The sequence below is a fragment of the Cervus canadensis genome, chromosome 29 (assembly GCF_019320065.1).
Source record: "Cervus canadensis isolate Bull #8, Minnesota chromosome 29, ASM1932006v1, whole genome shotgun sequence".
NCBI classification, from domain to species: Eukaryota; Metazoa; Chordata; class Mammalia; order Artiodactyla; family Cervidae; genus Cervus; species Cervus canadensis.
Genome location: NC_057414.1, coordinates 40,783,273 through 40,805,709, shown reverse-complemented (window position 1 = coordinate 40,805,709; position 22,437 = coordinate 40,783,273). Strand labels below are relative to the sequence as shown.

At 52.5% G+C, this 22,437-nt stretch overlaps 4 protein-coding genes across 7 annotated transcripts; 3 read left to right on the top strand and 1 right to left on the bottom strand.

Annotated features, from left to right (window-relative positions):
* Positions 1 to 5,737: 5,737 nt before the first annotated feature.
* SYVN1 (synoviolin 1) lies at positions 5,738 to 13,021 on the top strand. 4 transcript variants are annotated; one of them, XM_043451773.1, is made up of 16 exons: positions 5,738 to 5,984; positions 6,825 to 6,973; positions 7,195 to 7,287; positions 7,377 to 7,529; positions 7,657 to 7,705; positions 8,126 to 8,229; positions 8,878 to 9,004; positions 9,101 to 9,200; positions 9,278 to 9,343; positions 9,439 to 9,555; positions 9,650 to 9,813; positions 10,093 to 10,221; positions 10,314 to 10,469; positions 10,587 to 10,743; positions 11,575 to 11,726; positions 11,802 to 13,021. In XM_043451773.1, the coding sequence occupies exons 2-16, from the start codon at positions 6,842 to 6,844 to the stop codon at positions 11,906 to 11,908; spliced, it is 1,806 nt and encodes a 601-aa protein (XP_043307708.1). In that variant the 5' UTR covers positions 5,738 to 5,984; positions 6,825 to 6,841; the 3' UTR covers positions 11,909 to 13,021. The 4 variants fall into 4 exon arrangements, with proteins under 4 accessions (XP_043307708.1, XP_043307706.1, XP_043307707.1 ...); XM_043451771.1 differs by having other exon boundaries at positions 5,760 to 5,984; positions 10,557 to 10,743; XM_043451772.1 differs by lacking the exon at positions 5,738 to 5,984 and adding an exon at positions 6,001 to 6,184 and having other exon boundaries at positions 10,557 to 10,743.
* On the bottom strand, positions 12,920 to 16,891 carry MRPL49 (mitochondrial ribosomal protein L49). Its single transcript, XM_043451775.1, has 4 exons — positions 16,734 to 16,891; positions 15,310 to 15,460; positions 14,423 to 14,547; positions 12,920 to 14,311 (listed from the first exon to the last, which is right to left on the bottom strand). The coding sequence occupies exons 1-4, from the start codon at positions 16,809 to 16,811 to the stop codon at positions 14,165 to 14,167; spliced, it is 501 nt and encodes a 166-aa protein (XP_043307710.1). The 5' UTR covers positions 16,812 to 16,891; the 3' UTR covers positions 12,920 to 14,164.
* Positions 16,892 to 16,936: 45 nt separating this feature from the next.
* FAU (FAU ubiquitin like and ribosomal protein S30 fusion) lies at positions 16,937 to 18,593 on the top strand. The gene is made up of 5 exons (XM_043451777.1): positions 16,937 to 17,078; positions 17,347 to 17,429; positions 17,513 to 17,657; positions 18,203 to 18,258; positions 18,423 to 18,593. Exons 2-5 carry the CDS (start codon positions 17,355 to 17,357, stop codon positions 18,546 to 18,548), a joined length of 402 nt encoding a protein of 133 aa, XP_043307712.1. The 5' UTR covers positions 16,937 to 17,078; positions 17,347 to 17,354; the 3' UTR covers positions 18,549 to 18,593.
* Positions 18,594 to 20,977: 2,384 nt separating this feature from the next.
* Positions 20,978 to 22,384, top strand: ZNHIT2 (zinc finger HIT-type containing 2). Its single transcript, XM_043451335.1, has one exon. The coding sequence runs from the start codon at positions 21,002 to 21,004 to the stop codon at positions 22,334 to 22,336; it is 1,335 nt and encodes a 444-aa protein (XP_043307270.1). The 5' UTR covers positions 20,978 to 21,001; the 3' UTR covers positions 22,337 to 22,384.
* The last annotated feature ends 53 nt before the right edge of the window (positions 22,385 to 22,437 follow it).

The following is a 22,437-nucleotide window of genomic DNA, read 5'->3' as shown; positions in this document are numbered from 1 at the left end:
CCACATGGATAATCAGTTGTGTCTGGAGGAGAAATGGAGATAATACTGAATGATCTTAAAAATATTTATTGGTCTATTCATGTTCTCTATTCTGTGTTGGGTCAGTTTTACATACCTTTTCTTTTCTAGGAAATTATTCCTTTCACCTAAGTTTTCAAATGTATTGCCATAAAATTACACCTATTATATTATTTTTAAATCTTTGCTGTGTTTGTGGTTATCTCCCATTTTTATTCATTATATTGTTTACTTTTACCTTCACTTTATGTTCTTGATCAGCCTTGCCAGAGTTTTGCCTATTAGCTTATTCAAAGAGCCAACTTTGTACTTTATTAATCTTCTCCCTTTTATTGACATCATAGAAGTATTGAGTGTTCTGCTCCATAGATATGGTATATCTCTCCATTTATTTAGATATTTAATTTCTCTTGGCAATGTTTTGTACTTTTCAGTATACAAGTCTTGCATATTTTTACATTAACTTTTATCATTAAGTATGTCATATTTTAATGCTATGTAATTAGTATTTTGGAAACGAACAGAGATCATTGGATCATTGAGATTGTGCCCAAATACTGCATTTTGGACTCTTTTGTTGACTATCAGGGCTACTCTGTTTCTTCTAAAGGATTCTTGCTCACGGTAGTAGATATGACGGTCATCTGAATTAAATTCACCCATTCGAGTCCATTTTAGTTCACTGATTCCTAAAATGTTGACGTTCACTCTTGCCATCTCCTGTTTGACCACTTCTAATTTACCTTGATTCATGGACCTAACATTCTGGGTTCCTATGCAATATTGCTCTTTACAGCATTGTACTTTACTTCCATCACCAGTCATATCCACAACTGGGCGTTGTGTTTGCTTTGGCTCCATCTCTTCCTTCTTTCTGGAATTATTTCTCCACTTTTCTCCAGTATCGTATTGGGCACCTGCTGACCTGGGGAGTTCATCTTTCAGTGTCATATCTTTTTGCCTTTTCATACTGTTCATGGGGTTCTCAAGGCAAGAATACTAAAGTGGTTTGCCATTCCCTTCTCCAGTGGACCATGTTTTTGTCAGAACTCTCCACCATGACTCATCCATCTTGAGTGGCCCTACACGGCATGGCTCATAGTTTCATTGAGTTAGACAAGGCTGTGGTCCATGTTGGGCTTCCCTGGTGGCTCAGAGGTTAAAGCGTCTGCCTGCAATGCGGGAGACCTGGGTTCGATCCCTGGGTTGGGAAGATCCTCTGGAGAAGGAAATGGCAACCGACTCCAGTATTCTTGCCTGGAGAATCCCATGGATGGAGGAGCCTGGTTGGCTACAGTCCACAGGGTCACAAAGAGTCCAACACGACAGAGCAATACATGGGTATGGGTGGTCCATGTGATCAGTTTTCTGTGATTGTGGTTTTCCGTCTGCCCTCTGTTGGATAAGGATAAGAAGCTTATGGAAGCTTCCTGATGGGAGAGACTGACTGTGGGGGAACTGGGTCTTGTTTTGATGGGCGGGGCCATGCTCAGTAAATCTTTAATCCAATTTTCTGTTGATGGGCGGGGCTGTGTTCCCACCCCATTGTTTGATGACACCACCCTTATGGCAAAAAGTGAAGAAGAACTAAAGAGCCTCTTGATGAAGATGAAAGAGGAGAGTGGAAAAGCTGGCTTAAAACTCAACATTCAGAAAACTAAGATCATGGCATCTGGTCCCATTACTTCTTGGCAAATCGATGGGGAAACAATGGAAACAGTGAGAGAGACTTTATTTTCTTGGGCTCCAAAATCACTGCAGATGGTGACTGCGGCCATGAAATGAAAAGACGCTTGCTCCTTGGAAGAAAAGCTATGACCAACCAAGATACCATATTAAAAAGCAGAGACATCACTTTGCCGACAAAGGTCCGTCTAGTCAGAGCTGTGGTTTTTCCAGTAGTCACGTATGGATGTGAGAGTTGGGCCATAAAGAAAGCTGAGCGCTGAAGAATTCATGCTTTTGAACTGTGATGTTGGAGAAGACTCTTGAGAGTCCCTTGGACTGCAAGGAGATCCAACCAGTCCATCCTAAAGGAAATCAGTCCTGAACATTCATTGGAAGGACTGATTCTGAAGCTGAAACTCCAATACTTTGGCCACCTGATGCAAAGAACTGACTCATTGGAAAAGACCCTGATGCTGGGAAAGATTAAAGGCAGGAGGAGAAGGTGATGACAGAGGATGAGATGTTTGGATGGCATCACTGATTCGATAGACATGAGTTTGGGCAAGCTCCGGGAGTTGGTGACAGACAGGGAAGCCTGGCATGCTGCAGTCCATGGGGTTGCAAAGAGTCGGACACAACTGAGACTGAACTGAAGTAGTATTTTTAAATTTTTAATTTCTGATTGTTTACTACTACTATTTAGAAATGTAGTTTCTCTTGCATACTGACCTTCCATCCTACACCTGCTGAACTCACTTAGTTTTACTGGTTTTCCTGTGGATTCCTTGGTGATGGTTTAGTCACTCAGTCATATCCAACTCTGTGCCTTCATGGACTATAGCACACCAGGTTCCTCTATGAGATTTCCCAAACAAAAATAGTGGAGTGGATTGCCATTTCCTTCTCCAGGGAATCTTCCTGACCCAGGGATTGAACCTGGGTCTCCTGCATTGCAGGTGGATTCTTTACCGACTAAGCCACCAGGGAAGCACTTAGTAGTATCTATATAGACAATAATGTTGACTGTGAACAAAGACAGTTTTATTTCTTCTTTTACAATCTGTATTTTTTTTCCCCTTGCCTTAGTCTCCTGGCCAGGACCTCCAGCACGATGTTGAGTAGAAGTGGAAAAAGCAGACATCCTTGCCTTGCTCATCTTAGAAGTTGTATAATTTGTTGGCATAAAATTGTTCATGATACTCTCTTATTGCCTTTTTAGTATCTGTAGAATCTATACAGATGTCACCCCTCTCAATCCCGGTATCAGTAATTTGTGTCTTTCTCTTTTTTTCCTGATCAGTCTGATTAAAAAGTCTATCAACTTTATTTATCTTTTTAAAGAACCAGCTTTTCCTTTGATTTTTATTTCTGTTTTCTATTTCATTGATTTCCTTTCTGGATTTGATTACTTCCTTTATTTTGCTTATTTGGGGTTCAATTTTTCTCTTCTCTTTCCAGTTTCTTAAGGTGGAAGCAAAGGTCATAATTGCAATACTTTCTTCTTTTCTAAGATAAGAATTTAGTGCTATAAATTTCCCCCAAATACTTCTTTAGTGGAATTCTTTAAGTTCTATTATGTGTGTTTTCACCTTCACTCAGTTAAAAATTCTTTCTAATTTTTCTTGTGGTTTATTCTTTAATCCATTACTTACTTAAAAGTGTTTTGTTTCCAAAAATTTGGGGATGTTCCAAGGATTTCTCTTGATTGCAGTTAATTCTATTGTGGTCATAGAAATACTTTCTATGACTTCAATTCTTTTAAATTTATTGAGTCTTGTTTACTGTCCCAGAATAAATCTGTCTCCCTGGAGGAGAAAATGACAACCCACCCCACTATCCTTGCCTGGAAAATCCCATGGACAGAGGAGCCTGGCAGGACAAAGACTAACATGAACAAGCAACTTAGCACACACACACTATCAGTCTAGGTAAATGCTCTATATTCATTTAAGAAAAACATGTATGCTTTAACAGAACATATAAAGTGTTCTGTAAATGTTAATCAGGACAAGTGATTAATACTATTGCTCAAGTCTACTATGTTCTGGCTGATTCTCTGCCTACTTGTTCTATCAATGAATGAGAGAAGCTTATTAAACCCTTTGACCATTATTATGGATTTGCCTATTTCTCCTAGCAGTTCAACCAGAGAAGTCTCATCAGCGGTGATACTGTTTGCTTGGAAATCTACTTCTTCTGTTCCGTGTGGAGCAAAAAGACTCAGGCCTCCATCCTTAAGCTCAGGGCCTCTAAAAATGAGAGTAAAGTCCATTGCCAATGTCAGTCCAGGGTGCTGAAAGCCACTATACCAGAAGCACAAAACATCCTGGCAACACTTAGAAGGGGCCCCCATCCAACTCAAGGAGTTAAGCAATGTTTACTGTGATGATAATTGAGGAGAAAGACATTCCTTGAAGAAGGAAAGGACTATGCAGGGAACATTTAAATGAAGGGAAGAGGAAGAGGGCAGATACATAATTGGGGGGAAAATAGAGGCATGTGGAGTCACAGACGCTCAAGGAGAAGACTTTTAAGAACAGAGAGATGGGGTTGTCCCTGGCAGTCCAGTGATTAAGACTGGATACTTCTACTGCAGGGTGCAGGGATCCCATCCCTGGAGTATCAAAGATCCCTCATGCTATCGGTGCAGAAGGAAGAAAGGAGAGCACGGTTGAGTCACGCAAGAACTGAAAGCTGCCCACTGGATATAGTCATTAGGAAGCCATAGATGGTCTTATGGGGGAGCCAGCTCAGTGACAGGCTACAAGTTAAACTGGTCAGGCCAACTCAGGTTAACCAGTGGTGGTAAAGGTGACTGAGGCTAACAGTATGGGAATTGAGTTTGACAGATCCGGTGTCCATCCCAGGACTTGCTAAATCTCTATACCTAAATTTCCAACATATAAAATGAGAATGTATAAAATAAGAACACATAGAATGCAATGCAGGAGACACGGTTAGAACCGTGGGTCGGTAAGATCCCCTGGAAAAGGGCTTGGCACCCCACTCCAGTACTCTTGCCTGAAGAATCCCCTGGATAGAGGAGCCTGGCGGGCTGCAGCCCATAGGGCAGCAAAGAGTCGACACAACTGAAGTGACTGAGCACACAGGACAAAATGAGACTCGCACCACGCAGCTTATCAACTTTAGTGGTTGATGATTAAATGCGATGACGGAGGTACACTCAGCGCACGGTGGGCGCATTAGCTCTATTCTGTCAATGAGCAGACTGGGTGGGCTGATGACAGCCCAAGATCTGGCGAGCTGTGGCTACGGCGGCCCAGGACAGAACATCTACGAACAGCAACGCTGTAGGCTTGGGGAGGGGTGCAGGCACGCGACGGGGAAGTCACTCCCTTTGCACAGAACACTCCCATCGCAAGGTGAACCGGAATGAAAGGTCTATCTTCCTCTCGGTCCCAGGTACAGCTCCCTCCCGCGGCTCAGCAAACTTTGCCCTGGGGCAGACTCAGAACACCCGCCCTTGGATTGCGTCTTCTTTACCCGCTACCCCTATGGAGTTGGAGCTAGCCCTAGACAACGCTACCTTCCGCCCCTAGCAACGGCTCAACGGCTTTCCTCTTCCTATAGGCCAGCAGTTTTCACTTCTTTTTCTGATTGGTCCGCGTAACTCTATTTTGAGCAATCAGTAGCAGCCACGGGGATCTAACTCACTCCCACCCAATTTGGGGGTGATCTAGGAGGGAACACGTTTTACTTTCCTGCATCCAGTTCTCTCAGAAAGCACCTAACTTATCAAACTGTTGTGAGTCCCCTTGGAATGAGTCTCTAAGACATTCTGTTTATTTCTTTTAGGCCTGTAATGTCCTTCCCTTCCCTACGCAGCCCCTCCGAATGGTACGGCCCGCACGGACTCCCCTCCCGCCCTCGTCGCCCGCTAGCAGCTTTTCGCCCGCTAGCAGCTTTGAGAGCCCGAATCCTCGGCTAAGTTAAATCCACTCAGCGGCGGAGACGCTACCATCTGTGCTTAGTAAATGGGGAGACTCTAATCTTCTCCGGGTGCCCCTCTGCCGCTCAGACCACCTCTCGCCTCTCTCATCTGTTGCGCGAACCGTAGGCGCGAACCCCAGACGGGTGGTGGGACTGCCGCTCCCGGCGCCACCGGCAGCGTGGGCACGGGAAGGGGGCGCGTGGTACGACCCACGCCCCGCCCCGCCCCGCCGGAAGTGAGGTGTCTCACCCTCCAAGTTCCGGCTCGCAGGGGGTGGGGAGTGTTGTTAACCGGAGCCGCCTCCGCAGTCGCGGGCATTGAGCGGGCTCGCGGTGCTGGGCTCCTGGTGAGTGGGCCGGGGTCGGGCCCGGGTTGTGGTTGGAGTCGGGATCTGGGCGTTCCCCTCGAGGCCTCCGGGGTTGACGCGCCCCCTCAGCCCCGCCGCCTGCTGTCGGCCTGTCAGCTGGCGGTAGACGGGCGCCCGTGCGGCCGCTCTCCCGGAGGCCCGGCCCCGCCTGCGACGCTCGCAGCTCCTGGCGCTTACAGGTGCGCGGCGGTGGGGGCGACCCGGGTCCCTATCCGTCCCGCTCCTGCATCCTGACGGTCGGCCGTTTCTCTGGTGCCCCGAGTTGACACTGCCCCGGGGGGTGGGGGACGCCAGGGTTCCAGGCTGACGTACCCCGCCCCGCTCCCGCGGGGCGCGCGTCAGAGCTGCCCACCCTGACCGAGCTGTCACTGGCGCTGCCCCTGCCCGGCTGCGCCTCCCAGCGCCTTGGCTTCTCCCAGACCAGGCGGCCTGTTCCCGCTTCTGGAGGTTTCTACTTTTGCATCCCACCCCATCAAAGCCACTTTTAGGGGCAAAGGGAACAGGTCCCTCCTCCGACTTTGGTGCCTTTCCTCATTTTTCCCTAGAGACGGCGGTCTAGCAGGCAGCGTGGAAAGAGCCCTAGATTTGAAACTGGACTAACCCAGGCTCCAGGCCTTGCGTCAGTGTGATCACTTAACCCCTTTGAGTGTCAGTCTTCTGATTTGTAAGATAGGGGAGCATATGTTATTGTTGACGCGATGATGGTGAGGACGAAGTGAGGTTTTCTTTCCTTTCTTCTGTTTATTAACACTGCGTCTCAGGCACGGTGCTAGGTTTGCACGGTATGGGTGTCAACAATTCTTTCCTTTCCCCTTGCAGGTCCTCAGGCCAGGGCAATGTTCCGAACTGCCGTGATGATGGCGGCCAGCCTGGCGCTGACCGGGGCCGTGGTGGCTCATGCTTACTACCTCAAGCACCAGTTCTACCCCACGGTGGTGTACCTGACGAAGTCTAGCCCCAGCATGGCAGTGAGTTCAAGGCTCAGGGAGGAACTCCCTGGGAGGGAAGGAGGAGTCTGCTTGAGACAGGGGTGGGGCTAAAGGTCAGGTAGGTAGGAGAAAAGTGAAGTAGCTGCCAGACCTAATTAGGAACCAGTTGTGATGGGGATGTGGAGAGGTTCTTGAATGATGAGCCCCGGACAGAACTAGGCAGAAAGTGACCTCAAAACATAGCCTCTCTTCACTCCTAGGTCCTGTATATCCAGGCCTTCGTCCTTGTCTTCCTCTTGGGCAAGGTGATGGGCAAGGTGTTTTTCGGACAGCTGAGGGCAGCAGAGATGGAGGTAAGATGTTTATGGCTCCGAAGGTGAGGGGCAGGGAGCTGGGCAAACAGAACGTCTGAGTTCCATGTCCTTCCTTGTTCAACCTCCAGCACCTTCTGGAACGTTCCTGGTATGCTGTCACTGAGACTTGTCTGGCTTTCACCGTCTTTCGGGACGACTTCAGCCCCCGCTTTGTTGCTCTCTTTACTCTCCTTCTCTTCCTCAAGTGTTTTCACTGGCTGGCTGAGGACCGTGTGGACTTTGTGAGTTGGGTCAGGGGGTTCTCTGGAGCAGAGTGGCTGGAGGGCAGACTTGTGGAGTGAGGGCTGCCTTGGGGGTGTGGGGTGAGCCCCAGACTTCCTGACAGGCCCCCTCTCTGTTCTGCCTCAGATGGAACGCAGCCCCAATATCTCCTGGCTCTTTCACTGCCGCATTGTCTGTGAGTGAGACCCACGGGATTGGAGAGGAGGGAGCTGGAGGGAGAAGAGGCACCATGAAGGACTGGAACATGAAAAGTCATTAACCATGGAGCATACCATAGAGCACAGGCTGCCCGCTCCACCCACAGCTGTACAGGAAAGATAATTTAGGAAGTTAATTTGCATCATCTCTGCCCTGTTCCACTCCAAGGCTTCTCAACTGCCTGGCCCCTTATTAGCTCTTTGCCTCCTCACCTGGAGCTTGGGCTGCCCTTAGACAGAACCAGAGATCCCAGGGGACTGGGTTCAATGGAGTGTGCCCACCTGACTAGATGGCTGGGGCCATGGTGGGCTTGAGGGTGGGAGCTGTCTTGGAGCAGGAAGTGGCTGTCAGGCCCTGGGCTGACCCCACCAACCTCCCATTTGGGGGGTCCCCACAGCCCTTATGTTCCTCCTGGGTATCCTGGACTTCCTCTTCGTCAGCCATGCCTATCACAGCATCCTGACCCGAGGGGCCTCTGTGCAGCTGGTGTTTGGCTTTGAGGTAAAACTGGCTTGGGAGGTTGGGAGGACAAGCCTGAGGTGGCACTGCACGTGCCTTGAATGACTTCACAAACCTTTCTGAGCGCCTGCTCTGTGGCCAGCCTGCGCGGGCCACCAAGGAGCAGCTGTCAGTCCCAGCCCTGCCCACTGCTCACTCCTAGAAGTGAGGAAGGGTAAGTGGGTAAGGCCTAGAAAGGCATGTGGAGGAGCCCTGACCTGTTGCTCAGGGAGGCTTCCTGAAGTTGATGCCAGAGGAGCTGGCTGTAATGGACAGAAGGAATTAGCTTGATGGACAGCTGGAGAGGCATGTCCGGCGATGGTGGTTCATGTTTGTTGAGCGCTTCCTGTATGCCGGGCCCTGTGCTGAGCACTTGACCTGCATCTGTTTTAATCAGCAAAGCAACACTGTTACACAGGAGCAGTTAATTCTGTCATTGACAGAATTCTGAATTGACAGAAACTGGAGTTCCCAGTGGTTTAGTGAGTTGCTGAAAGTCACATCAGCTAGTGAGTGGAGCAGCGAGGACCCTGGTGGTGTCCGAGCCGGTGCTTGTACTGTGGCACTCTGCTGTGCACAGGCCTGGGGTAGGAGAGTTTGGCTGGAGCAAGGGGCTGCATTCTTATGTTCCCTACCCCACCCCACGCCCAGTACGCCATCCTGATGACCATGGTGCTCACCATCTTCATCAAGTATGTGCTACACTCCGTGGACCTCCAGAGCGAGAACCCCTGGGACAACAAGGCTGTGTACATGCTCTACACCGAGCTGTTCACAGGTGAGAGGAGCCTGGACCATCCCACCCCGTACCGGCGTCCCCAGCCCTGCCCGCCAAGTCTTGTGACCTGCCACTCTCTGTCCCCCTGACGCCCAGGCTTCATCAAGGTTCTGCTGTACATGGCTTTCATGACCATCATGATCAAGGTGCACACATTCCCTCTCTTCGCCATCCGGCCGATGTACTTGGCCATGAGGTGAGCCTAGCCTGGCCCTGCCACACCTTCGACCCCTCCCCCTCTGTCTCCCTCCTCTACTGAAACTGTCCTCTCAGGCAGTTCAAGAAAGCTGTGACTGACGCCATCATGTCTCGCCGAGCTATCCGCAACATGAACACACTGTAAGTGGGCCTGTCCCAGCTGCTCGCCCAAGCTCTGCCCCGGGTGCCCTGCCTCCAGCTCTGGTCTTGAAGTGCCCTTGGCCTGTTCTGACCAGGTACCCAGACGCCACCCCAGAGGAACTGCAGGCGATGGACAATGTCTGCATTATCTGCCGAGAAGAGATGGTGACTGGTGCCAAGAGACTGCCCTGCAACCACATTTTCCATACCAGGTGGGAGAGGCCCAGAGGAGCCTGGGCATCCGGAGTGGCTCTGGGAGGCAGACCCCCAGGGACCTGCCAATCACTGCTTGGTCTTGACCTCCAGCTGCCTGCGCTCCTGGTTCCAGCGGCAGCAGACCTGCCCCACCTGCCGTATGGACGTCCTTCGGGCATCGCTGCCGACCCAGTCACCGCCGCCCCCTGAGCCTGCAGATCAGGGGCCACCACCTGCCCCCCATGCCCCACCACTCCTGCCCCAGCCCCCCAACTGTGAGTGGCCCTTTCATCTGGCCGTGCAACACTGTTGGGTACTTGCCCTGGACTGGGAATGGGAAATCCTGAGGTGAAACAGTCCCTGCCCTCTAGAGGGGCTCGGGGGGCCACGAGGGCTGGTCCCAGGAAGAGACACAGATGATTGCAGTCACAAGTGATCTGTGCTGAGCTCAGAGAGGGCCTGTGGGAGCAGAGGACAGAGGACAACCAGACCCCTGCCTGCGACCTGGATCTCTCTGTTTGGACCTTTTCTCACCATCAGTCTTCTCTCTGCAGTCCCCCAGGGCCTCCTGCCTCCCTTCCCTCCAGGCATGTTCCCACTGTGGCCCCCCATGGGCCCCTTTCCACCTGTCCCACCTCCCCCCGGCTCAGGAGAGGCTGCGGCCCCTCCGTCCACCAGTGCAGGTGAGCCCTTCGGTACCGCATCAGCCAGGGGATGGAAGGAAGGGAAGCAGAGGCCCGTCAACACTTGCTGACTTCCTGTTCTTGCTCTTCAGCCGCCCTTTCTCGGCCCAGTGGAGCAGCCACAACCACAGCCGCTGCTGCTGCCTCTGCCCCAGCACCTGGCCCTGCCTCCTCCCCGGAGGCCAGCCCTGCCCCCGGCTTCCCCTTCCCGCCTCCCTGGATGGGCATGCCCCTGCCTCCGCCCTTTGGTAAGTGGGGCTCGCCAGGGGTGGTTTGGGGAGGGGGGGCGTGTCAGCCCCAGGCAGCCCAGGCTGAGCTTCTCTCTCTCCCTTCAGCCTTCCCCCCGATGCCTGTGCCTCCTGCAGGCTTTGCCGGGTTGACCCCAGAGGAGCTGCGGGCTCTGGAAGGCCATGAGCGACAGCACCTGGAGGCCCGGCTACAGAGCCTGCGCAACATCCACACGTTGCTGGACGCTGCCATGCTGCAGATCAACCAGTACCTCACCGTGCTCGCCTCCCTGGGGTACGTCTACACCCGGAGCCAGGGCGGGCGGCGGGGGTGTGGGGCTGCCAAGAGAAGGTGGTGGTTCTCAGCCCTTCTCTCCTGCCGCCCTCTGACACCTGTTCGTTCAGGCATTCTACCTGTAGGCACACCCAAGGTGTCAGGGTTCTTGGTGTCTTTTTATCCTGCCCCTGCACAAGGCCTGTCTGGATCTACAGAGGAGTGGGGTTTATTAAAGAGCTGACCTGAATCTTGTTCCTTTATACTTCCTAAAGTCAGATTACTCATAATTCCTGGTACTTCAGTTTTATCATGTACACCCTCTTGACACAGGGTAACACTTTGACTTGGGAATCACTGCCCTTGATCTGAGACAGCAGATAAAGTCACATTTAACTAGCCTGGTCCGAGTTCAAGTCCTGATCCTGTCACTCACTCACTTTGTGACTTTCATTACCTTATTTGAATAGAGGTGTTTTAATTCCTATTCGCAGGGAACGTGTACAAAGCGCTTGGCACCCAGCAATGTCAGTACAGACTTGGAGGGGAGCTTGAGTCTGAGACTCGTCTGCTCTGTGGGTTATTCGGTGGACTGTCTTGGTTGGTCTGGAAGGTGCCTGGCACCTCAGATGGGGACTCGGCAGTGTAACAGTGAACATGGCCTGCATGCAGTCCCTGCCTGTACATGGTTTACGGTCTGTGGTACAGAATTTCAAGGAGTCACACATGCTCACTGGCATCTGCTGGTGACCTTGTCGGTGCTGGACTTCACCCTGCCAGGCTGACCAAGTGCACAGTCTATCTAGTCAGGCCAGGATGCCACACCCTCCTCTTGTCCCTTCTCTTTCTTAGGCCCCCCCGGCCTGCCACCGCAGTTAACCCCACTGAGGAGACTACCCCTACCGCTGTTGCTGCCACCTCTTCCACCAGCAGCCCCAGCTCTGAGGCCACCACTCCATCCCCAGGAGCCTCTCCACCAGCCCCTGAACCTGAAAAGCCTTCAGGTAGTTGCGGTCAGCCCGCGGGGAGTGGGCCAGGGGGCTCGTCTGGGTTCCACCTCTGGACCTCTCTGTCCCCAGCTCCTGAGTCAGCAGGCACCGAGGAGCTGCCTGAAGATGGGGAGCCTGACGCAGCAGAGCTGCGCCGCCGCCGTCTACAAAAGCTGGAGTCCCCTGTTGCCCACTGACAACGCCCCAGTCTTGACCTGCCCCCTCTCGAGCAGCCCTCGCTGGGACACATCCTGCCAAGTGCCAGCTCCCTCCCTCCCTGCACCGGGGAGTAGTAACCCCCAGCTCTGGGTGGAGGAGGTGGCACCCCAGACCAAGTGGAAAGAGGCTGGAGGCCCCAGCCAACTCCAGCCTTTACAGTCCCCTGGCAGCCATGGGGATTTGGGGTCACTTCAGGCTTCCTCTCCAACCCTTCAGCCCTGTATTCTGCTGGGCCTGTGAAGGCAGAAAGGTGCAGCATCTGAGACGCCCTCTGACCCCCCCAACGCCCTTCTGGGAGAAGGGGCAGCCCCTCTGAGCCCCCCTTGTGTGTGGAGTCACGCTGCAGTGCCGAACAGTATTAGCTCTGGTTCCCGAGTGTGGACTCAAGGGGCTGGAGGCAGGCCAGGAACTTGCTCCTGGGCCCGCCCACCAAGACTGGTACCTAACCCCTTTTCCTACCTAAACTCTGCGGAAGCTCTTTGCAGTGGTCTGCTGTGCCCTTTGTGCCCTGTGGCACTTTGATGTCTTACTGGCAGCCACACAACTCAGGGAAAGGAGTATCTTGGGGGGGATGGGCAGACTGCGCTGAGGGGCCCTGCTCTGCCCCTCCCCCCCGGGCCTTTTCTCCCTGTAGTTTGTTTGAGGTGAGACTTCAGTCTCACCCCGCAGGCACCAGGCAGCCTCACTCTAGGCTGAGAGCTGGGGTGTCTGCTTCTGAACCACTGCAAGCCTCAGAACCTACAGAAAGGCCACTTCTTAACTTGCAGAATTTTTCTTGAGTTTAGAAGAAAGGGAGTTACTTCCTTGCTATGTCTTCTGGCTTAAATTTTGAATTGGAATGCCTGACCCCAGGAAAGGGGAGCAGGAGTGCTGAGCTCCTCATCTTTCCAGTTTAGAAAAGGCTCTGGGCCAGGTAGGGCCCACAGGAGCCAAGGCCTTGCCTGCCCCTGTCTTTTTCCCCTTGGTTTTATGTTACAAGAGTTGCTGGAGACAGTTTCAGATGATTATTTAATTTGTAAATATTGTACAAATTTTAATAGCTTAAATTGTATATACAGCTAAATAAAAACTTGCATTAATGACTGGTGGAACTGGTGTGATAGGATTGGTGTGCCACATTCCCTCTTTTTCTAAACTCAGGTTGTAGACTTGAGAGTGGCCTGGAGTCTGTGGGTTTATTTATACAAGGCAGTACTGTCCTTGGCACAGTGTTGAATTATTAAGGTCTTCAGAAAATAAACCCTTTTTACATATGAAGAAACTGAACCCCGAGACGGTAACTGCCCTGCCTGAGGTCAGAGCAAGTAGGGGGGCCATGCTTTGAACCCTGTCTTGAGCCAGCTTGATGCTGAGGTGGGGGTAGGGTGGGATCTCAGGTCTCTGGCCTTTAGAACTCCCAAGGTGGGGCAAGTGTGAAGGTTCCTTGGCTGGGGCAGGATAGGACGATAGGGACAAAAGGTCAGTATCTTCTTGCCTCAAGCACCCTGTCCAGCCTTGATAGTAGGTCAGCAACCTGGAAGGGATGGATGTGGGCTGTGCAAGGAACTCTCAAGGAGCCCTGCAGGCCAGCTACTCACTTAGCTTCCTGGAGCTGGAAACCCAGTCAGGTCCAACTCTAATACAGAATGAGATGGAGGCCAATTTTACCTCTCCACGGGAAAAAGGAATGAGCCCAGGGTCTGACGTGCATGGCACTTGGAAATGAAGACCTCCAGGATCTGTGTATGAGTCATCCTGGATTCTCTGTAGCCTCTACCAAGCCAGGTCTGACCTAGAAGGGCTCAGGGATTTTTTGTAGCAGTGAAGGTCTGTGGGCCAAGGAAGAAATGTGCCCAATGGGTCTGCCCTGGGCTACCCTCCAGTAAACCAGGCTGGGCTATTGCTTTCGACAGAGGGGCAGTTAACAACCTCTAAAGCTTGAGTAGCTGAAGTCAAGGAGCTCCAATGAAGGGAGAGCAGGATCACACCAAAGTGGGGAAGAGGGGCCATTAACACTCCCCTCTAGCTTGGCTGTTTCTGCTGGGTCTCCAATGTTAGACAGCCCTCCCCCAGTGCTGGCACCCATACAGAGTCCCATTTCTTCCTTTATGCATGCAAGGCCTGCTCCAAAGCCCTCAGCCCTGGTCTCTGTACCCCCTCTTTCCTTATTGCTCCAACAGCCTCCTCCCTCCTCCTGGGATCCCCGGGACTCCAGTCTGAGGGGGATGCTGTCATGGAGGCTGCTCAGCTGGGCATCAGAAGCCCTTCTCCAGGAGCCAGGCTTTGAGCTGCTGATCAAAGTAGCCCTTGATCCGAAGGGTACCAGTCACCTCATTGACCTGGGTGATAGGTGTCTTCCCCAGCAGTGGGCTCAGAAAATCTTCCACATCCTTCTGCAGGGCCTGGGGGAAGATGACGGATCAGACCTGGTCAGGAGACCCTTCTCTCCAGAGGCTTCTGTCCCTTCAGCCCTGAAAGATCACAATTGGACCCTGACCTACCCACCCACTTACCCAAATGTCCCCCTCCACCTTCCGGATCACAGTCATCTGACGGTTTCCATGCGTGATGTCCTTGTAGACTGGGACGTTGTGCATCCGAGAGCGCCGCACGAAGTAGGGCAGGTTGGGCGGGGGGTCTGTGACAGAGGGACGGGGGAAGTCAAACGTCCTCAGACGTCCTCTCACCTCGCCTTTCTCCTCAGTGTGTACAGGGTCAGTGAGCCCAACGGCAAAGCCACCTCCAGACTTCAGACCAGGAAACCTGCTCTTTTCCTAGGATCAGCTTGTTCACACTGGTACCTCAAGGCCCAGCACCGGCCCGGCACCAGCAGAAGAAATGAAGTTGGGGCTATGCCTCCCTGGATCTTTGGGTCTCCCTCTGGAGCCAATCGTTGCCCTTCTCTACTGGGTCAGGGAGACTAAAATCAATCTGGCACAAAGGGATGGCGATTTACAAGAACTGAATACCTAGCACAGGCCGAGCTCTGCACAATACACTTTATGTGCTGAGCAGATGATCTCTATTTTGCTGAAACTAAGGTTGGGAGAAGCTAAGCAACTAGATCATACCGGCAATACATGGCAAAACGAAACTTGGGACACAGAACTGCCCAACTCCCAAGCTATGTTCTCAATTATGGCCGGGGTGGAAGTTTTTGGGTCATCTCTCTATGCTTCACTTTTCCCACATGAGAAGACCTCACCCCAACAGTGTGAATGGATGGGTCCTACTAAAACAGGCATCCAATCCCCGGCCCTTTGTTGAACCTAAGATGCTAGCTCTGAGTGATCTCAATATAACCCTCTGGGGAGTCAAGAGCCTGGGCCAGGGCAGACAGACCACTAGGGAGGGGGATGTTTCCCTGCAGCCTTCAAGCCATCCCCATCACCCAGCTTACCTCTAGGGGGCTGCCAACCACAAGGAGTGGGATAATGTTCATGCTTTGGGGGCTTTGGGATGCTGGTGGGGGGTAACAGGCGCTCCACAAAACGGTATTCATCCACAGACTCTAGCAAGCCGGGGTAATCAGGAGTCCCCTGGGTCTGGCTCTGAGACAAAAAAAAAAAATCTCTCCATCAGCTGGCAGAACTTCAGTCAAGTAGAAAAAGGGAACATTAAAGGCAAAGAGAATAGTATAAATAAAAGGCTGGAGTTTAAATAGTATAAATAAAAGACTGCTCACTGCACTGCTACCCCTTTCCTGGGGTCAGGAAGTAGGAAAGCACCAGACTTGAGTTTGCCAGGCTGCAGGGTACAAGTCTGAGGATACAGGGTTACCCTCAGGGTACAAGGCTGAGGATACGATGGTTAGTGCCATGGACTCAACAGACATGAATCTGAGCAAACTCCAGGAGATCGTGAAGGACAGCAAAGCCTGGTGTGTGCTGCAGTCCATGGGGTCGCAGAGCGGGACACGACTTAGCGACTGAACAAGAAAGGGTTCAAGTCAGGAACTCAGAAGGGCCTGCGTCTCAGGAGTTTTGTGGGACTCAAATGAGAAGTGTGTGTATACCTCTGGAAAGTGTGTGTATACCTCTGGAAAGAGTAACCCTAGGTCTGACCAATCCGGCATTTTTCAATATTTTAGTTTTCTCTGAAGATTTTACTGAAATATTCTACCTCTGGGTTAGGGACTTTCAGCAATCCTGATAATTTCCCACCCACACTCATCTGAAGTGACCTTCCCTCACCTGGAACATTTCACACTCAAATTCATATGGACACATATGGACATATGGACACTAAGTGCCTACGGGTCATGTTTTCACTTAATTCTTTTAATTCGACAAGTTAGGGCTTTTACTACCTCCTATATACATCCAAGATAGATTAAGACATTAGCAGACAATATACCTTAGGTCACATTACAGTCTGTCCTTCCATACTTCTCCCAACAGAAAGCCCGGGCTCCCAGAGTTACAATGAGAATAAAAAGATGAAGCAGCCTATATATCTTGAGTCCTAGGTTCCCAAAAGTGTCGCCAATGATCTGGGGCCAATCCTCACCCTCTGGACCGGCTTCTTCAAATTAAAAAAAAAAAAAGGCGGCAGCCAAAACCAGAAAAAACTAGGCAGCGAGAGTCGGATGTGCTGATTAACTCAAGTGGTCCTGTTAATTTAATTAACTCAGGTTGTCCTCCAATCATATTTCAAGCCCCACATTCGGAAACGCGCTCCAGGCCCTGCAACCTTCTCTGTCAATCTTGTATCTGAGCTCCAGAAAAGTGCCCCCTAGGGAGGGACGCAGTTTTTAGACTACAAGGCACACAGTGAGCCTCACACCTAGCCCTCTGCCCCCAGCTCCAGGATCAGCTTTCTCACCAGTCGCCGTAATCCGCAGCCCGGCGGGACACCGGTTCTCCAGCCCCTCAACACAAACCGAAACATAACCGCCGCCATCTTGAACTGTCGCCTAACTAGCTTTCTGCGCGCGCAACCAGCCTGGTCCCGCCCCTCCCTGTTAGCCCCGCCCAGGACCGAGAAGACGCCTGCGCAATCATAAAGAGGCGGAGCCAGAACGTCCTCGGACGGTACAAATATCAGAGGCCTTGGCGGTCGCTCTTCAGTGACGTGACACGCAGCAGGCGGAGAGGACGTGCGCGCCCTCGCTCCTTCCTCTTTCTCGACTCCATCTTCGCGGTAGCGGTAGCGTTGTCCGCGATCTAGGTAAGAGTTGGGCTACGGGTGGATCGGAGGGACTTAATAGCAGATTGGCCTCGAGGTTAGAAGACGCGGGAAAAACAGGGAACGAGGGACTGTTCTTGGGTCTGATTCCCGTCGGTCCTCCCTGGCAGTTCGGGCCTTACCCACGTGAGACCCCGAGACCACCTACTTCCCGGCGCAGTCGTCCCCGGCCGCCCACCCATTTACCGATCCTTCTCTCTCCCAGAGTATTTCTTCTCTTAGGAACCACCCCTCCCTATCTTTTTTTCAGTCGCCAACATGCAGCTCTTTGTCCGCGCCCAGGAGCTACACACTCTCGAGGTGACCGGCCAGGAGACGGTCGCCCAGATCAAGGTAAGACTCCTTGGTGTCCTCTGGGGTTGTGTGTGTTCTTCATCCTCGCTCCTTGCGGGAACGCTCAACCTTGTTCTTCATAGGCTCATGTAGCTTCGTTGGAGGGCATCGCTCCAGAAGATCAAGTCCTGCTCCTGGCTGGCACGCCCCTAGAGGATGAGGCTACTCTGGGCCAGTGTGGCGTGGAGGCTCTGAGCACTCTGGAAGTAGCCGGCCGCATGCTTGGAGGTGAGTTGGGGAGGACTGTCTTTTGAACCGCTTGTAAGCTTATGGGTGTAGAGTGTGTCATCAATCCAGGGTGGTTCTTCCTGTTTACCTCCCTCAGAAGGAACTTTTGAGCGGTGCATGAGAGACTGAGCCAGAGTGTAGTTCTGTTTCAGTCACTTACCAGATAGACCCTTGTCTCTGTGTCCTAGTTTCCTCGATAAAACTGGGAGGTCACACCAGATCACCAAAGTGCTCTTTGTCCTTCAGTCGCTAAGGGTGTCCCACTTTTTGCGCCCCCGTGAACTGCAGCACACTAGGCTTCCCCGTCCTTCACTATCTCCCGAAGCATCCTTAAGTCTTGTTTAAAGTCAGGAGCTAGAAAATTCTGAAGTGACACGCCAGAATGTACCAGACTAGACATTCTTGGTCAGAGTTCAAATCTCTGTGACTTTGTTTTCATTTCCTCTTGGGCCCCTCTTGCCTTTAAAAGCTTGAGTTGAGAGAGAAAGGATTTTGTTGGGTGGTGCCTTGTTCTAACTGCTTGCTGTCCTCCTTTCCCACTACAGGTAAAGTCCATGGTTCCCTGGCCCGTGCTGGGAAAGTGAGAGGTCAGACTCCCAAGGTAAGTGAGAGTATTAGTGGTGGTGTTTGGATTTTGTTTTTTCTGGCACAGCTAAGCCAAAACCCTGGGCTTTTGCCCTGTTTGGTTTCTCCGTACTTGGCAATGAGCCAGAGGGAAGGCCTAGAAGAGGCAACCTAGGTCTGATCATCCCTCCCTTTTTCCAGGTGGCCAAGCAAGAGAAGAAGAAGAAGAAGACGGGCAGGGCCAAGAGGCGTATGCAGTACAACCGGCGCTTTGTCAATGTTGTGCCCACCTTTGGCAAGAAGAAGGGCCCTAATGCTAACTCCTAAGTCCTCTGTAATCTTGGCTTTCTCTAATAAAGCCACTTAACCCAATCATACCATTGTTTCATCTTCATTTCCAGGGCATGAGGGAACGATGTGGTTTCTAGGGGTATGAACAGGCCTCACTTTGGTTTCTTAGCATTGTGAACTCAGTGACTGGACGAGAGTGGAAGAATGGTAAACATGTTTTTAAAAAACTTCCTGTGAAAATTGGTAACCACAGATGCCAGCCCTTAGGGGACTATCAGTCTAGTGTTTCTCTGAACTTGGAACAGGTGTGGCCTTACTGGAGTCCAGGTCAGGAATCTGGTCTACTCTAGCTTTAGAAAGTGTTGCCTGATCACATTGGCACTACAGTGATTGTTTGTTGTGATTTCCTGACTGGCCTTGCTAACCTAATCATAGACCTCACAGGTGAGGTTGCGTGGTTGATGGGTTCAGTGTTCCCAGAAATGGAGTTATCTGAAGCTGACTAAAGTTTCCTAGAAACACATGCATACACATTCATTGATTCTGCTAAGGTTTTTGAACCTCCTGGTTCTTGGGATACAGCATACTAGGGGGTAAAGATCTTGGGCTCTAGACTTGGACTGTCTTGAGTCTGGATCATTGTTCCATTTATTCACTGGCTGGCTGGCTTTTTTTCTTTTTTCTTTTTTTTACTGTGTTGAGCTTAAGGGATTCTGGTTTCCCAACCAGGCAACCAGGGCTCGAATCCAGGCCCGGCAGTGAAAGCACTGACTCCTAACCACTGGACAGCCAGAGAAGTCCACTGCCGCCATCTCCCAGATCTTCATAGCTGCATGGGGAAATTTGGTTGCACCATCAGGGATCTAGTTCCCTGACCAAGGAATTGAACCTGAGCCCCCTGCATTGGGAGTGTTGTCTTAACCACTGGTCCACTAGGGAAGTCCTTGCTATCTTCTCTTGAAAGTTGCTTTTGAGGATTAAAGGATATAAAGTGTTTAGATCAGCTCCGGCCATCTAGAAAACTACACAAACGTATTGGCTATTTTTGTCTTTTATAGTGAACTTTCTAGAAAGACACTGGCCCCATCTCTTTTAGGAGTTTAGTTTCTTGTGAGGAAAGCATAGTTACAAGTGTTGTGGCCATAGAAAGTAAGCAGGGTGCTGTAATGAAAGAGGGAGTGAGTGGTGGACAGATAACTACCCTAGGAAGGTCTCAGAGGATGGGATATGTGAGACCTTAAACAGGAAATGATTACGTGGTGAGATGGTGAATCTCAGCCAGGAGAACTCTGCAGCGGTGTGTAGCAGATCCTACAGGGTCTTGTCAGATGTGGAGAGGAGTTTGGTGTCAGTCCAAGTGCAGGTCAGGGTTTTTAAGTAAGAGCCTGCTGGGATATGACTTGTGATCTACTTTCTCTGGCCGACTTTTCTGGAGGGCTGGCAAAAGGAAACCAGTTAGGCTGGTGTTATCTAACTGAAGAACAAGGCCGCCAGGGGCACTGTGGGGGTGTGTGCACTGTTGTCAGTCATGTCCGGCTGTTTGCGACCCCATGGACTGTAGCCTGCTAGACTCCTCTGTCCATAAGAGTTTTCCAGGCAAGAATACTGGAGTGGGTTGCCATTTCCTCCTCCAGGGGATCTTCCTGACCCAGGGGTTGAAGACCCCTGTCTCTTGTGTCTTGGCAGGCAGATTCTTTACCACTAGCGACACCTGGGAAAGGAGGATGCAAAAATGAGCAGACTCTTCAAATTCATCCAGATCTTGGTAGGGAAATAGATGATCCATATTGAAATAGAGACAAGGTATTTTAAAGGTAGAACTAACTAGTTGTGGGACTGGATATGAGTAAGGTGAGACACCAGAGAACCAGAGCTTTCAGGGATGCCATAAATCGAGGCATCACAGCTTTTGGCACAGTTGGTGAGTCACCCCCAGTCTACCACAAACTCAGCTCCATTAGGACAGGTACCCGATCTCATTTTACTCTTCGGTGTATTTTCTTTGGAAGTCAGGGAGGAGCTCAAATATTTGTTAATGTTGCTTCCTCCAGAGGGGAACTGCCCCCAACACACCCTGTCTAGGCTAAGTACCCCTCCTTGGTCTTCCTTTTACTCTCCTTCCATTCTTCCCTAGTAGAATGGCTGCCCTTCCAGCGCAGGGACGCCACATCTCCCATCGACTTGGCACAGTTAGTGGCCCAGAGTAGGTCAGTTCAGTTCAGTTCAGTCGCTCAGTCGTGTCCGACTCTTTGCGACCCCATAGACAGCAGCACGCCAGGCTTCCCTGTCCTTCACCAACTTTAGTCCAGATTGGGTTTTGCCAAAGCGCTTTATGATGATAAAAGCAACCACTAGGGGGCGGGCTGGTACCGACCGAGCTCCCGGCAGACGCACTTTTCCTACGCTCCCACCGCGCAGGGCGGGGCTACCTCACCCGCGGCTCCTAGGCTGTTTGTCGGGTCAACTGGGGGGCGTGGCTTGACCTCCGAATGCGGCCGGAAACTGCCGGGAAGAGCTTTGACGAAGCGCTCCGTCCGCAAAAAGGCGGAAGTAACCGAGAAGCGCCGGAAACTTCCGATTTGCCGCGCGTGTGCGTTCGTTGGCGGTGTGCTGCGCCTGTTACCATGGAGCCGGCCGGGCCTTGTGGTTTCTGCCCCACTGGGGAGGCCCAGCCGGCTCGCTACACCTGCCCTCGCTGTAACGTGCCCTACTGCTCGCTGCGCTGCTACCGGGCGCATGGCACCTGCGCTGAAGAGTTCTACCGTGACCAGGTGCTGGGAGAACTGCGCGGCCGCAGCGCCTCGCCCAGCCGCCTGGCCACCGCCCTGCGCCGGCTGCGTCAGCAACGTGAGACCGAGGATGAGCCAGGGGACGCAGGCCTCAGGCCTGGCCCGGCGCCCGGCGGCCTCTCAGGACTCTGGGAGCGGCTGGCCCCGGCCGAGAAGATGGCCTTCGAGCGGCTCCTGAGCCGAGGCGAGGCCGGGCGGCTGCTGCCCCCCTGGCGGCCATGGTGGTGGGGTCGCGGGGCCGCTCCGCGGCTTCTGGAGGAGCTGGGTGATGCCCCAAGCGGTGATGCCGAGGAACTGGAGCCCTCCCCCGCGAGGATGCCGCCGGAACCCGTGAGAGATGAGCCCGCGGCCGTCGAACCGGTTCTTGGAGACCTCCTCGGGGCCTGCCCTCCTGCCCTGCCCACCCGGATCCCCGCGCTGGCCAGCCTGAGCAGGGGCCGGACGTCGCCGCTCGTGCGCTTCCAGCTACCCAACGTGCTGTTTGCCTACGCACACACTCTGGCCTTGTATCACGGCGGCGACGAGGCGCTGCTCTCGGACTTCTGTGCCACACTGCTCGGCGTTTCTGGAGCCCTCGGCGCCCAGCAGGTCTTCGCCTCTGCCGAGGAAGCCTTGCAGGCCGCAGCCCATGTGCTGGAAGCAGGCGAGCATCCCCCCGGACCTCTGGGCACACGGGGTGCCATGCGCGAGGCCGCCTGCATCCTGCTGGGTGAGGGCCCGGCCAACCAGAAAAGCTACACGCTGGCAGCACTGGGGGACCTGGCGCAGACCCTGGGCCGGGCCCGGAAACAAGCTGTGGCCCCCGAAGAACGAGATCGCCTCTACCGAGCCCGAAAGAAATGCCAGTTCCTTCTGTCTTGGACCAACGAAAATGAGGACGCCCTCACACCCCTGGCTCTAGACTGTGCCACGGCCCACCGAGCCCACACTGTGGCGGCCGAGGAGGTGGCAGCCCTCACGGGGGAGCTGGAGCAGCTTTGGGGAGGCCCCCTGCCACCTGCCCGGAGGACTCTCATTGAGGAGCTCCCCGGCTGAACCCTTTGTCGTTAATAAAGCTGTGACTGCTCTGCCCTGTCATCAGTGCCCATTTCTGATTGGTGGCTCTTGTGCCCCCGTCCCCCAGACTCTTGGGCCCA